This window comes from Nicotiana tabacum, chromosome 20, assembly GCF_000715075.1.
Source record: "Nicotiana tabacum cultivar K326 chromosome 20, ASM71507v2, whole genome shotgun sequence".
Taxonomy (NCBI): Eukaryota; Viridiplantae; Streptophyta; class Magnoliopsida; order Solanales; family Solanaceae; genus Nicotiana; species Nicotiana tabacum.
Window position 1 is genome coordinate 110996725 of NC_134099.1, and position 16219 is coordinate 111012943.

At 38.3% G+C, this 16219-nt stretch overlaps 1 protein-coding gene across 1 annotated transcript; it reads right to left on the bottom strand.

Moving 5' to 3' along the window:
* Positions 1 to 7139: 7139 nt before the first annotated feature.
* Positions 7140 to 8961, bottom strand: LOC107761912 (putative RING-H2 finger protein ATL37). Its single transcript, XM_016580204.2, has one exon. The coding sequence runs from the start codon at positions 8524 to 8526 to the stop codon at positions 7333 to 7335; it is 1194 nt and encodes a 397-aa protein (XP_016435690.1). The 5' UTR covers positions 8527 to 8961; the 3' UTR covers positions 7140 to 7332.
* Positions 8962 to 16219: the final 7258 nt, after the last annotated feature.

The following is a 16219-nucleotide window of genomic DNA, read 5'->3' on the forward strand; positions in this document are numbered from 1 at the left end:
ACAAACCCCGGAACCCTAGCCGCCCCCATTTCCCTTCACCAAAACCCGGCGGCATGAACGTCGGTGGCCCTCACCTTAGCACCATAGATGCACCTCACCATCCTGAACCCAAATCCACCAGCCACTTAGCTCGAATCCCCTCCCACCTTCTCGAATCTTCATTTGAAGATTCGAGTCGGAACCTGACTTACACCGATTGACCCCAGTTTCACACCAGACAGTCCCCGGACCTCCCTCGTGACCAAACCATGCTTGGTTTGGTCCGAATCTAACCAGGGAAACATGAATCCCAGATCTGATTTTAGGAGCCCTAGGGTTCCTCGTGACTGGTTTGTGTCCGTTTGAGCCAAAGTATTTAGGGTCTAATGGACTTTAGTCAAAGTGTTCTCAGTGAGAACACTTCAATTAAAGTCCGTTCAACCCCAAGAAGGGTCTATTCAAACACGAGTTGGTTTCTCTGATTTTTTCAATGGCTTTAAGGTAAGTTTGTTTTCTTTTCTTTGTCCAGTTCATGTATGTGTTAAAGGTCTGTCCGTATGGCCAAACGTCTATTTTAGTTTGTGCTTTTTAATTGTATCAACTTTTGTTTCCCACCTTGCCCGGACCTCTGTATTCAATCAAATTTTCCTTCCCTTTACTGATCATGTATATGTGTTGAGTTGCACAACTAATTGAGTCCAAATTCGATTGATTAATTGATTCCCCAGTGCAATTTTTTTTTGTTTAATCAGTACAATTCGAATCATGTGCTTAATACTGTTAGATGTCTGATCATGTTTTTCGATTGCACATGTTATGATTAGTATAGTCGAGTCGACATATGTCGTCAATTAATTTCAGTTATTCGAATGGTAACAATTTGATCTATTGCCTGCTGGAACTTTGTTTGAATCAAAGTAAGAATCAAGTATGGCTACTTATAGTTGCTGTATTTGGATCTGAAAATGAAAAGATTGGATTGTTAGCTGCAATCTGAATTGGTGGCACGTGCATTTGTGCACAACATGTGCATAAAGGCCCTTTTGAGATGAAGAATAACTTGACAGCATGTGCTGTCAGGTTATATTCCTGCTGCCCATGTTTGCTTTTAGTTTAATAAGGTAATTAAAAGGGTTTGTCAGGGAATATCATGGGAGGGTTTATACTTAAATAGTTGAGTGGAAACTAAAAAGAGGACAGATCACATGGAGGGGGGTTTCTGATGGCTTTACAGGCTGTTGAAAGTGGCCTGAGTTTAGGATAAAAGGGGGCAGAACTTCCATTAGTAAAATTGGAGACTGGATTTGGAGGGATTGAGAAAGCATAGATACATAGAAAAAATAAGAGAAGTAAGGCATACAGAGAGACTGAAACTGAGGGAGGGGGAAAGAAAACAACTTTTGGTTTTAAGATTCAATCAGGCAATAGAAAGGGAAGGGTTTTAGTTTTGAAACTGGGCGAGAGAAATTCTGAAAATTAGAAAGAGATTAATTCTAAAATCAAAGAGAGTTCAGAAACCAGGGGAAGATAGAAAAGATTGCTGGTTCCTTTGATTGAAGTTGAAAACACTGTTTTTCTCTTCATTTTTCTTTGTTTGAACACTAGTTCTAGTCTGCTATTGGTTCAGTCAGACCAAGGGTCTTTGTCTTGAAGTATTGGGAAATCAGAAGCTTGTGCTTTTTTCTTATCTGTATCGGATCCCTCTGTTTACCTGTTTGGAATAACATTGGAATTTTCTTGGATTCCAACTCGGCTTCATTCTTTTACTTGAGCCTTAGGTACTGCATCATTGAGTTGCTATTTGGGTTATTCTGCTCGGATTGTTGTTACTGCTATGTTGGTTGCTATTGTTACTATCTTCTACTCCTGCTCTACTGACTTTCCCTGCTTCTTCAATTGTAAGCACTTTCCAGGTACACATTTCCAGTCCCATATTGGTGTAACTGAAACAGTTTGAAAGCATGAAATGAAAGATATTGAAGAAGTTTAAGTATTTGTTGTGATATTCATGGTATAGTAATGGTTTTGTATAATTGATTAGTTTATAATTCGATAGTATGAAAGGATATGTTAACTGATGCTCGATTGGGTTCTAGTCCTCTGTGTTTTATTTTGTAGTTGTTTGTTAATACAGGGTATGTATACCCCAACCTTATACAATGTTGTTTCTGTTTCATTTTAGTCCTTTTATCGGGCCCGTTAGGTAGTACATAGGATCACGTTCGAATCCTATTAGTGACAATGTCTAGTAGCCAATTCCTTCAATTTAGCCTAAAGAAGTTTAGTTGAATTCAACTCAAGAAATGTTTGGAGTAGTCGTGGCATTTCATCAGCTTGTATGTAATTTTCATTAAATTGAAAACGGGTTCCACGAGGTACGGCGTTCTTCATCTTGCAAACGACTAACCAAATGGACCAAATAATTGGCAGGGAATTCGGATTCGGCTAAAAAGCATGCAAGTAAATTAGCACGTACCTTTTTCCCTTTCTATTTTAAGGACAAACATAATAGAAATGTAGCCACTTTAGGATATCTCTCTTAAAATGATGAGATGAGCCTCGTTCAAAGAAAGATACACATTGCGGGGCCCTCAATAATTAATCATAGTAAACATTTAGAATGTGGAGTTGGGCGGCCTAGTAAATTTCCCTGCCTTCTCCAAAGACAATAACACGTCAGACTCTTTAGGCGCGACTTAATTAAATTACATTCTTAAATTCGGATGCACATTGATGTGACCCAAATCCAAATCTCAATGGAGTCAAATGTATCGACAATCACGGGTGCATTGATTGTGACGTGGTTCGAGATGCATTTTCACAATGTTGCAATTCTATAATAATAAATGATAATAATAAAAGCGGTTTAAACTTAATAAAAGCACACAAGTTATAACATGTATTAAAATCAAATATTTAGCCATTATAACAATTTAAGCGACCGTGCTAGAACCACGGGATCCGTGGGTGCCTAACACCTTCCCTCGGGTCAACAGAATTCCTTACTTAGAATTTCTGGTTCGCAGACTTCATTTGGAAAATTCGAAAATTTCCTCGATTTGGGATTCAAGATAAACCGGTGACTTGGGACACCAAAAGCCAAACCTTTCCCAAGTGGCGACTCTGAATTAAATAAATAATCCCATTTCGAATATTGTCACTTAAATTGGAAAAACTCTCTCGCGCATTTATACCCTTCGGGGCGGGGCGCGCAAAAAGGAGGTGTGACACTCCCGGATTATCGCCTCGTAGTCTCAAATCGTAAAATGTATCACAACGGCACGACGAAAACCTCATGTAACAATAACGAACGCACGACAGAAACGTCATGCCACAATAACATCCGCACGGCAGAAACCTGGTGCCACAATAACATCCGCACGGTAAAAACCTCGTGCCACAATAACATCCGCACGACAGAAACCTCATGCCAACACAATACTAAATACAACAACAACAATGACAATAACACAAGAATACGTCAAGTAAATCAACTCAGGAACTCCAGAACACAAAGAGATGGAAGAACGAGCTCCCAAGGAAAGACACAACGAGAAATAATGATACAACATATCAATAGCTCAACAAGGAAGAGATACTGCATAGTAATGATTCCATATAAGTACAATTAAACGATAAGAGGAATAGCGTGAATCAATGATTCCAATTAAGGTAAGTCAACAATGATATGGGATAACAAAACATCAATTAGGGTTGGGCAATTACGGAAGAGATGCAACAAACTCAATTAAGGATAAGCATATTATGGGAGAGACAATAATAACTTCAACTAATAATAGGCAATTACAGAAAAGATAGCATTGCAATAAAAGAAGCGATAACTTCAGTTAAGGCATCGACAATAAAGGTGGAACATGAAGCAATTAATTTCAATTAAAGGCACGTTGAGGTGAAACTAGTAAATGGGGGATTTATCAAAATAAAACAACTTCATATCTAATTAACATAAGAACCTAAGAGTCCTAGACGGTCAAATTTTCACAAATAAGCTCGAGCACGTACTCGTCACCTCGCGTACACGGACTTCACATGACACAATTAGCACCAAAGACTCACATCCTAAGGGGTAGTTTGCCTCATACAAAGTTAGGCAAGATACTTACCTAGAAGAAGATAGAGCGTTACTCTAAAATGAACTTCTCGAGTGAAATAACCTCCGGACGGCTCAAATCTAGCCAAAATAACTCCAAATCATAAATAAAACTCAGAAGAAAACAATTCCGGATAATAAATCTTCAATCTTAAATAAAAACTAAAAATTCAACCCCTAGGCCCGTACCCCGGAACCCGATAAAATTGATAAAACCCGAACACCCATCCGATACGAGTTCAATCATACCAAAATTATCAAATTCCGATACCAATTCATCCCTCAAATCATCATTTTACATTTTGAAAGATTTCTTCAAAAATTTCCACTTTTTCTCAACTCAAAACACTAATTTAATGATAAAAATAAAGATAGAATCATGAAATGTAATGAATTACGGGTGAAGAATGCTTACTCCATTGATTTGTTTGAAAACACCGTGAAGAATTGCTCAAAACCGAGTTCTACAAGTCAAGATATGATAAATATGGCCAGACCCTCGATTTTGAAAAATATATTCTGCTGCCGAGGTGTGACACATCGCGATTGCGGAACAAGTAATGCGATCGCATACAAGAAATTACACTGCCTAGAAAAAGCACTACGCGATCGCATGAGCAGGAATGAGATCCCGTAGAAGAGCACACTGCCCCACAAGAAGACCCTACGCAAACCCGGACAGAGTGATGCGAAGGAGAAGGGTGACGCACACGTACGCAATCGCGGGAAGTAGCATGCAAACGCGAAGAACAAATATTTCCTGCCTCCAAATTACACTATGCGAACGCGAAGGAGTTGGCACGAACGCACTGAAGAAAATTAGATACCAGCAAAATAACAGTCCAACAACATGGAGAAATAGCCCGTAGCCCATCCGAAACACCCGAGGCTCCCGGGATCTCACCCAAATATACCAACACATCCTAAAACACGATACGAACTTAGTCGAGGCCTCAAATCACATCAAAAAGATAGAAACTAAGAGTCACATCTCGAATCAAATTTATGAAATTCCAAATCTTCTAACTTCTAAAACTCGCGCCGAAACATATCAAATCAACCCGGAATGACGTCAAATAATGCATGCAAATCCCAAATGATATAACGGAGCTAATTCAACTCTCAGAATCGCATTCCGACCCTGATATCACCTAAGTCAACTCTCCATGAACCATCTCAACCTTCTGAAACTTCAACTTTCCAATTTTCGGCGAAATACTTTAAATTACCCTACGGACCGCCAAATCAAAATTTGGACGCACATCTAAGCCTAAGATTACCATACGAAACTATTGGAATTGTCAAATCTCATTTTGGAGTCGTTTGCGCAAAAGCCAAATTCCGGTCAGCTCTTACCGCTTAAGATTCTAAAACACGAATCCTTCTTCCAAGTCAATCTTGAATAATCCGAAATTCGAAGTCCGAACTCGACTACACACGCACGTTATAATACACAATACAGAGTTGTTTGAGACCTTATGACGCTGAACATGATATTAATTCTCAATACGACAGGTCGAGTCGTTACAAAGGGTGAAATGCACAAAATCTTTCACTTCCCGATCACATCACAACGAGTAACTGAAAAGTCAGTCTCAAGAGTTGGGAGAATTAGGATTTGAAACATGTCAAGAATGATCAGTCAGTGGTGGCTCAACCATGGTAAAGCCATATACAAACCTCAACCATAGTAAAACTAGATACAAACCTTCGGCCGGATAAGAAGCAATTCAGGATATGACTGTTACGGGAACATTATAGAAGATCCCAAGATTTCTCCGGCCATTATTAGGGGTTTTTTACCTTTTATTATTCTTTACCACCTTTTAATTATCTTTTATTTTAACATTAATATTGGTAGTTAAAGGGACATGATTTGTAATCATAGCTCTAGTATAAATAGAGATTTTCATTCTATTGTAAGACATCAAGAAATAACGATAGCAAAAGACGAATATTCTTTCTCTTATTCTCTTAAGCTTTATACAAGTATTGTCAAGATTTTCCATTTATTCTTGATCCCGATAGGAATATTCTGAAAGCCCAGGTTTGTCTTTTCTTCAATTATTATTGTTTTACTCGCTTTCTTCTTTGTTATTTTATTTTATCGGATCAATTTAATTTACGCGTCTATGAACCGTGTTACAAATTCAACTGTATCATTTCTTTCGGGTAAACACAACCGAAATTATTTACATCCGATGGCCACAAAAGTGTATAAAATTTATATAATTTTAATATATAACCTACAGAAATATATATATATATATATATACTAGAATTATAAAAAAATTCGATTATTTCTTTTTAGAGCGACTATACCATTTCATTTTCCCTTATTGCAAGGTTGCTTCGAGTTTAGTCTCTTGGACGGTTGATAATGGACTACATGACCAAATCTTCTGTACGATTTACTAATTGACGTTAAAAAATTTAAAATAAATTTATAACTACAAACTTGATATGGAAGGAAAATTGTAGGGCATGTTGTCAACTTCAAATAAAACTACTTTCTTTGTTATTTTTACTTGTTTACTATACTAAAATATATTTTAATTTTTATTTGTTAATTTTAACAAATCAAAAAAATACTTATTTTGTTTTCAGTTTCATCTGTATCATTAATTACTTATTTCACAAATTATTTTATAGGACTTCTCAAAATACTATCATTATTATCATGAATATTAAGGTAAAATATACACTTTATCTATTACGTATTTCTCAAGGGATATAATTGTAAACAAAGTATTGTGTAAAACAACCAAAGCTTTCATATGTACTGTCTATCGATTTTGTGCATTACTTTCTTATTTTAATAATGTTATTTTTTCTATACTTTTTATTGATAATATTATATTATCTTCTTTCGTCTTCTTAAGATGAAGACTTTTTCAAAATAACCTCTTTATCCTCTCGGGTCAAGGTCTACCTTCACTATAGCATTCTCAAATCTCACTAGTAAGATTTTATCGTTTAACCAAAACTCTCGTATCCAAATTGTCTGTGTTCCAGTAGAACGAAAAGCAACCGACAGAAAAACTTATAATTACAGAAAAGAAACCAATTCATTGATTATGACGCCTCCACTATCCAATAACTATATACAACATAATTAATTGTGTGAAAAGAAAAAAAGAAAAAGAGGAAAAAGTAAACGGATTCATGATGAGGCCTTGCCTTGTTGCACCGCGGCCAAGCTCGTCCACGTGAGATCCAAATAAAAAGAAATGAAAAATTATCTAACTTGAAGTACTACTTGATCTTAAATAAGTAAAAGATCTTTCTCCTGTATCGTCCTTTTCCGTCACGCAAAACAAATTTAACGGCGACTTAACTGACTTAACGGACTTCAGCAGACTCTTCGGCTGTTTCTCACCCTTTGACGAACCGGATCTAGAGAACATAGGCGGAGTCGGTAGAAACCGGAGCTTGCTTAACCGACCATCCGCCGGTTCACACCGGTACCCCTTAGTTGAACTTCTCGCTGGAGAAAAGGCTACGGTGCCATTGTAGGCCCTACTCAAGCTTAACCGGCCCTCCTCCGGTTCGAACCGGTACCCCTTAGTTGAATTTCTCGCTGGAGAAAAGGCTACGGCGCCATTGTAGGCCCTACTCAAGCTTAAGTCTACCAATCTTTTACGTACATCATCAGGTAACCTTAGAGTAAACCTCTCGCAATTTTCACCAGGTTGAATCAACGAGTGACCCGTCGAGTGAGAACGACTGAACATCCCAAAAATCTTTGGCCTTCTCGGAGTTGATTTTGGTGCAAGGTGCCGAAAATCAGGTGTCTTACTTCTCGCCTTATCTGGCGTATGACTATGAACGGGCGGCGTTTGAGAAGACTGGTTTATTACTTCTTCTGGTGCTGGATGTGATACAACTGAGCTGACATTCTGAGACTCAACGTCATCTGTTTCTTGAATTGATTCTTGAAGTTTACCCGCAGGTTTTGTTTTGAGATTTGCACGGCAAACTGGGCAAGTGGTACGAAAGGCAAGCCAAGCATCAATACATTCAGGATGGAACACGTGGCAACAATTAGGAAGAAGGCGGAGAGTATCTTCATCTTCGAACTCGTTTAGGCAAACAGCACATTCTAGGATAGATTTGCCTATCTTTAGGGCTTTGACATCGGAGTATACAAATACCGGCAAAGTTTCGATGATATTAGGCTCAAGCCCACGGGAGACTGGTCGGTGCCGAAAGAAGTAAAAACCCATTGATTCGTCAAAGGAATCAGGGCTCATGCGACGTATATATATGAAGATAACTGCCATCAACAATAAAACAAGACAAGCGAGTAATATCGCTAACGTTGGGCTGATTCCAACATTTGAGTTCAACGGGCGTGTGGCTGAGACTGTGCCAGTTTTTGACATGACACAAAATAAGCACAAGAGAAAACAGAATAGATTTCTGCTATGCTTCATTTTCGTCAAGAATTTGGGTTAAGATTCCGGCGTATTTGTGTGAAAGAAAGAGGAGATGGATAGTTGTAAAGGCAAAAGATGGTTGCTTGAGTGAGAGGAAAAGCGAGGGACAAATGAATATAAAGGGAAAATGTCTCAGGCGGTTGGAAGTCACACTTCACAGGTTGGCTTTTTAAAGAAAATGCTGAAATGATATATATATATACTCCGTCCGTTTCAATTTATGTGAACCTATTTCCTTTTTAGTCCGTGCCAAAAAGAATGACCTCTTTCCCTATTTGGAAAAAATTTAGCTTTATGCAATAATTTATAGCCACACAAAATATATGTTCTTTATTTTACACCACAAATTCAAAAGTCTTCTCTCTTTTCTTAAACTTCGTGTCCAGTCAAATGGGTTCACATAAGAAGGAGGGAGTATAAGAAAAGCCGAAGGGATAACTGATGCGGTAGAGAGAATAATAATAATGTTAACCTGAGTTAAGGTTGTAGTAGTTGTTAATCAAATAAATCTTGTCCCTTAAATTGTGAAGGAGGAACGTGCAAGCTATTCATGGGCCAACTGGGAAATAGAGTGATGGCTCGCTGCAGGGGAGCCAGATCCGTTTCTTTTGGATATTTTTATAGCGTTGGAATGGCTTGCGATAAGGAGTAAGTATACATATCTTATAATTAATCTTATTACGCATATGTTTCTCGTAAGGTTATTAATTTTTTTGCTAATAAAAGAATATTACTTTATTACTAATACTTATCCAGGATCACCAGAGAGAGGCCGAGAGGGACTTAACGTGCAGTTTCAGTTCCCTAGGAGTACGGCAGGAAATGTTTATACACGTGGTAAATCAAAATAACAAGATATCTTACTAGTTGTCAAAAGTCATGTTTTTTTCCAAAAACCGCCAAGTGGAAAATAAAATGACTTGGACTCACTCTAGCATCAAAAAATCTGATAAGTACAATATGCTCCTTTTGTCCTAATTGATGTGTCGCATTTTTTTAATTTGTCATAAAAAATTATATATGTATTTTAAAATAAATTTAACTTTAAGTTTTTTATGTTATTCTTAATGAGATAATTTATAACAACACGAATATTTATGCCTCATTTTATATCCCAAGTTCCAAATTTGTTTTCTTTCTAAATACCTGTCTAAAATGCATTACATAAATTGAAATATATAGAATAACAAATGGATTTGTCCTTTCTTGGTTCCTTTTAGTTTAGTACCTTTTCATCCCCCTTCCCCTTTCCCTTCTCCATGAAGAGAAAAAAATATTAAGAGTGTGAGCATGTGATTTTTGTTTCGCACGACAATCGCTTCAAAAAGAAATAAAAAATAATAATAATTGGCCCTGCTGTACAATTTTGAATTTCTATGCGGCACCTTGTTGATTTATTTGTGACTTCGGCCCATTTTTATTTATTTACTTTATTAAAAAAAAAATTCGAAAATATATGTGTCCTGCATAATTCAAACCGTAATCCGGTCGTTAAATAGAAAATCATAAATAGGCATCTTCGTCCGTGATTTTATTTTTTGTTTAATTTTACCCATTTTTGAATTATTTTAACGTGTGTGTGAATAATTGTATTGGGTGTTTGATTTTATTTAGTTTTGTATTTCTTTTTATATAATAATAAAAAAAAAGGGGCCTTGCCTTTCCGGATTTGGGCCAATTTATTAAAATTGGCCCAAACAAATAATGCCCAAACGGACAGCCCAAGCCACCAGTCCAAACAGCCCACCCCCAGGCCATAAAACGACGTAGTTTAACACCAAAACTACGTCGTTTCGATGCCAACCCATCACAACCGTTTAAACCAAGCCGATCCAACGGTCCGGATCTTTCACCCGTAACCCCACTACCCGACCCGTTACCCGAACCAATTCTGACCCCTACTAAGCCAAACGACGACGTTTCGTTTAAACCTTCAGATCCAAGCCGTCCATCTCGTCTCATCCAACGGTTGAAATCAATCCCCCCATTCCATATATAAGCCTCCTACCACACCCTGCCCCCTATCCAATACCCCAGCTTCCGTCTTCACCTCCTTCCCCACGAAACCCTAGCCGCCCCCTTATCCCTCGCCATTAATCCCGGCGGCATGAACGCCGATGACCTCCGCCTGAACACCATAGAACCCCCTCACCGCCCTGAACATCGATCTGTTGGCCGTTTAGTTCGAATCCCTTCCCACCTTCTCGAATCTTCATTTGAAGATTCGAGTCGGAACCCGAGTTACACCAATCGACCTCAACTTCGCACCAGACAGTCCCCAGACCCCCTCGTGACCAAACCATGCTTGGTTTGGTCCGAATCTGACCAGGGAAGCACGAATCCCGGATCTAATTTTTGGAACTTTGAAGGTCTTCGTCGATGGTCCGTGTTTTGTTCAAACTAAAAGATTAAGGTCTAATGGACCTTAATCGAAGTGTTTCTCATCTGAGAAACACTTCGATTAAAGCCCGTTCAGCCTTAAGAAAGGTCTGTCCGAATCCGAGTTAAGGCTTTTGATTTTTCAAGATTTGAGGTGAGTTTTGATTCTCTTTGCTTATTTATGTTAGTCCATGTTCGTTTAAAAGATTTGTTCTGGTTTTGTTTTTAATCTGTGTTTTGAGTTTTATCAACTGTTCCTGTCCATCTCGCCTGAACCTTTGTTGTTTGATTGAGTCTTTCTTCTAATTGTTCTGATAATTTGTATGTATGTATTTGTTGTGCAATTAATTGGGTTTCAAATGTGAACTGACCAACTGATTCTTCCCATGTAATGTTGCGTAGTCAGTACAATTCGAATCATGTGTTCGATACTGTTAAATGTCTGACTTTGGTCTCGATTGTACGAGTTATAACTAGTATAGTCGAGTCGACATATGTCGTCAATTAGTTTCAGATGTTTGAACAATATACAAATTGATTTGCTCCTGTTTAGCATTGTATGAATCAGTTGGGAATTGAATTTAGCTACTTATAGTTGTTAATCTGAATCAGAAGTGTAAAGGGTTTGATTTTGTTTAAGTTGCAGTCAGAATTGGAGGGCATGTGCACTTGTGCACAACATGTGCATTTGTGCACTTGTGCACAACATGTGCATAAAGGCTTTTGTTTGATTTAAAAATGTTTTGACAGCATATGCTGTCAGATACATCCTGCTGCCCACACCCTACTTTAGTTTCAGAAATAATAAACATTACAAAAGTAAGCCTGCCAAGGGAATATGATGGGGTTTTGGTTAATACTTAAATGACTAAGTGGAACTGAAAAGAGGGCAGCACATGAGGGGGTTTCTGTTGGTCTAAACAGGCTGTAAAAGGGGTAATGTGAAAGCTTATAAAAGGGAGGACATACAAAGATAGAAAGAGGAGAGGATACCATCGGATAATAGAGGTCAGAGAGAGCATAGATAGAGGAGAGTTGAAGTTCTGGAGATACAGACAGAATTAGAGACAGGATTGAGAGATAGAAATACATACACACACACACACAAAAGGATAGACATTGAACCTTAAGAGCTGAATAGGAAAAACACAAACAGAGATAGAGAGAGGTTAAGGGATAGAAGCTATACAACCAACAATCAGAAACCTTCTTCCTCCTATTGTTATTGGGCTTTCAGTTGTTTCAATTTGTTCAAGCCAATTCTGATCCTTTGAAATCTCAGTTGTGTCTATTAGTTGAGTGCTTTCATTGGTCTACTACTATCTGGAGTTTCTGATTCTACTCCACTGGGTGTTGCTGTTATTTGGCTATTGCTTTCTATTGGCTATATTTGCATCTCTGCACTCGAGCTGGGTTCTTGCTGTATTGCTTTGTCTGCTGCTATTTCTGCCCTGCTGCTACTGATAGTGCTGTGATTGTTGCTGCATTTTGTTGTCATTATATTCTGCTGACTCCCCCTTTCCTTCAATTGTCAAATATTTCCAGGTACACAACCTCTGAAACTTTGTATTGTTGAAAGTTTGAAGTTGAAATAAAGAAAAGAACAGCTGTTCATGTTATAACATTGGTGTTAAAAATAGGTCGAATGTTAGTGGGATTGTATTTTACTGCAAACTGCAAACACTTTGTATAAAACTAGCATACATTCTGCTGAGATGGACTGTTAGATAGCGCTGTTCAATAGCAATAACAATATGATAGACAACATGTTTGATTTGGGATACGTTCAGTTCAGTATAATACTGTTTGGTTTAGTTACGACTGTATAACATAGAGTCAGGGCAAACACTTGTATGTATTTCTGCCCAGACCACTGAATCGACAAATCTGTGGTATTAGGTCTGGGATAGATGTATCCCAAACAAACTCTCATGCAGTCATATTAAAAGTCTGGCTATGAATGCCAGTTTCGCTTGTCAGTTTATTTGTTCCAATGCCGGTTTGATATCAGGTTTCGGTACAGATTCTTCGTTTCGAAATGATGTAATGATTGTTGAGAAAAACTAATAATCATTTTTGAGTTCAATTAGTAGTAATTTTTCCTAATAATACAGCCGATTTCTTTATCAATTTCAAATAGGTTAGAGTGTTAAGAATAGAACTTGGAGGTCGTTAAAACATAACTCAATATATGTTGTTAGTTTGTTTGCAATCTCACTTAGCGAATTAATAAGCATATTCACTTGTTGAAGACAAAGAATGTCGTAGCTTTCACCTCATGAACAATCAATCGGGTAATCAAACAAGTTTAGGTTCGGCAAACATAATAAGGATTCAGTCCGTATTTGTCTAAACCAGCAAAATTCGGCATCATCCTTCCCTTTAAAGATAAATGTAGTAAAAATGTAGTCCTTGTAGGGTACCCTTCTAAAATAATGAGACGAGCCTCGCCGAATCAAAAGGCAAATTGCGGGGCCCTCAATAATTGGTCATAATAAATACTTAGAATTTGGGACGGGCTGTTTAGTGAATTCCACTCTCCTCCCCGAAGACAATAACGCGTTAGATTCTTTAGGCGCGACTTAATCAAATTACATTCCTAAATTCGGGTGCGCATTTATGTGACCCAATTTCAAATCTCAATGGAGTCGAAATGTGTTAACAATTACGGGTGCATTGATTGTGACGTGGTTCGAGATACATTTTCACGACGTTGCAATTCTATAAAAATAAATGATAATAATAAAAGCGGTTAAAACTTAATAAAAGCACATAAGTCACAACATGTATTTAAATCAGATATTTAGCCATTATAACAATTTAAGCGACCGTGCTAGAACCACGGGATTCGAGGGTGCTTAACACCTTCCCTCGGGTCAACAGAATTCCTTACTTAGAATTTCTGGTTCGCAGACTCCATTTGGAAAAGTCGAAAATTTCCTCGATTTGGGATTCAAGATAAACCGGTGACTTGGGACACCAAAAGCCAAACCTTTCCCAAGTGGCGACTCTGAATTAAATAAATAATCCCATTTCGAATATTGTCACTTAAATTGGAAAAACTCCACCCGCGCATTTCTAACCCTTCGGGGCGGGCGCGCAAAAAGGAGGTGTGACAGCTCTGGCGACTCTGCTGGGGAAGATTTCACCCAGAACCACTGGTTCAGGGTTCAAGAATTCGAGCTTAGAATAATTGTTATATTTGGCTTTATTATCTGATTTTTATTACATGTTTTTTGCGTAACGTGCTAAATGTTGTCTTTTACCGCTTTGATATTATCTGAACTGTATATAAACTGTGCCGAAACCTTTCTCTTCTTACTTCCGGGGAGAAGCTCGCTGGTCGGGACTCCCTATTCTGTTAATGTCAATACCTAAAATAAGAAAGAGGACGGACAAGTTACAAAGCCGGACGATCTCGCGGGTCCCCGGTACGTAGCCCCCTCCTCGACTCGAGTTGTCCGCTCGGGTGCACAGTCTAGAACAAATACCCAGGTTACGAACCTAGAATAACTTGACTTCATGCCGGATCCCTAGTAGGAACGCTTATCTGCATCATGTTGCATTTGACTTAGGGGACTCAACACAGGGGTTGGGTCCGTCTAGGACAGGCAGCCTGAAACGAAAAAGACCCCCTGGTGCATCCTATTTGTGTTGTGCATTTATTTGCTTCGGTTCCGCATGTCGACCGGTTCCTAAAAAGGGGAAAATAGCAGCGTAGGGGAGATAATTACTTATTTTTGGAGAATAAAACCAATGTCCAAGTAGTGTCAAAACCTCGCCGGAATTTTTTCTAAAAAAAAAACTGTCTTTTATTGAGAGTTATTAAAAAAAAATAAAAAATAAAAAAAAATTCTTTTATCACTTTCAAAATCAAAAAAAAAAAGAAAAAGTGTTTATTTTAAAAGTAAAAAAAAATGGAAAATCCATAATTCAAAAAGTGTGTTGTTTCTTTTGTAGTACCCCTTTTATAAATTCAGACTAATGATCCAAATATTGCATAAAAAAAAAATAAAATAAAAAATATTTTTTCTTGAGCCTTTATCTTTTTTCAAAATAATAATACTTATTCTTGATTTCTAGGTTTTCTCTATTCATGATATGCCCGAACTACGCCGGTTTGATTCTCACCGGATGTGAGATACGTAGGCAACCCTCGTCGGGTTCAACCCCATTTTTCTAAATAGCCAAAAATCAGTAAATAAATAAATAAAAGATGTGTCAAATTTTTAATAGAGTCGTAAATAAGTCAGGTGACATTGTTTTATCATAAATAGCCAAATGTTCCCGAAAGGGACGCCGGAAGGCTGACTTTGCATAAACAGCCACCTTTGGGTCTTGTTTAGCGTTTTTTTAGACCCGCACAGCCTTAAAATCTTTGTCTCTGAAGTGTTTAAAGGCCGTGGGCAAAGCTTGATCCTCTCTAAAAAAATATATATTTTTTGAGTCAGTCAATTTTGTTAAAATCACCTTAATAAATGTGCAGGATGAGCACGATGCAAAATGAACATTTTTCAATAATGACCAAAATCCCTGTCAAGTTACGGCTATGGTGGAATGATCTAGGTGTTGAAGGACAAAATGAGGTTAAGAAATATTTGAAAGGTCTTGTGGGTCTGTTGGAAGTCCAGCCTCGGGGAGATATCATAAGAGCTTTGGTTACCTATTGGGACCCGGCGCACAATGTTTTCCATTTCTCTGATTTTGAGCTCACCCCAACTTTGGAAGAAATGGCCGGATACATCGGGAATACTGAACTCCCGTTGAGGGAAAAATACTTGGTCGCCCCAAGAGTCGTCACGGTACATCGGTTCCTGGATTCATTGAAAATACCTAGAACGGTCCACAACCCGGATCTAGCAGCCGGATTCTGTACTCCATGCTTCATATATGATAGATACGGTCACGAGGGGGGATTCAATAATCCAATCAACAAACTGTGCAGCAAAGGAGTTCGTCAGAAGTGGGACGAGCACAGACGGGTGGCGTTCATGATAACGTTTCTGGGTCTTCTGGTATTTCCGAGAAAAGATGGAAACATTGATTTGAAGATATCTGGGGTCGCCAGCACTTTACTCACGCAAAGTGGCAGCACTCTCGCGCCAATGGTGGTATCTGACATCTTTCGAGCTCTCACAACTTGTAAAGCTGGGGGAAATTTCTTCGAAGGTTGTAACTTGCTCCTACAGATATGGATGACCGAGCACCTCTGCCATCATTCCGGGGTATTGAGCCATGGTTCCCCGGAAAAAACCCGCATAGAAGAATCTTACACGAGAACCAGAGAGATCACTTGGCCTAAAGGAGTCCT

Coding starts and splice junctions, on each gene's coding strand:
- LOC107761912 (XM_016580204.2), bottom strand. CDS start 8,526: ATGAAGCATAGCAGAAATCTATTCTGTTTTCTCTTGTGCTTATTTTGT.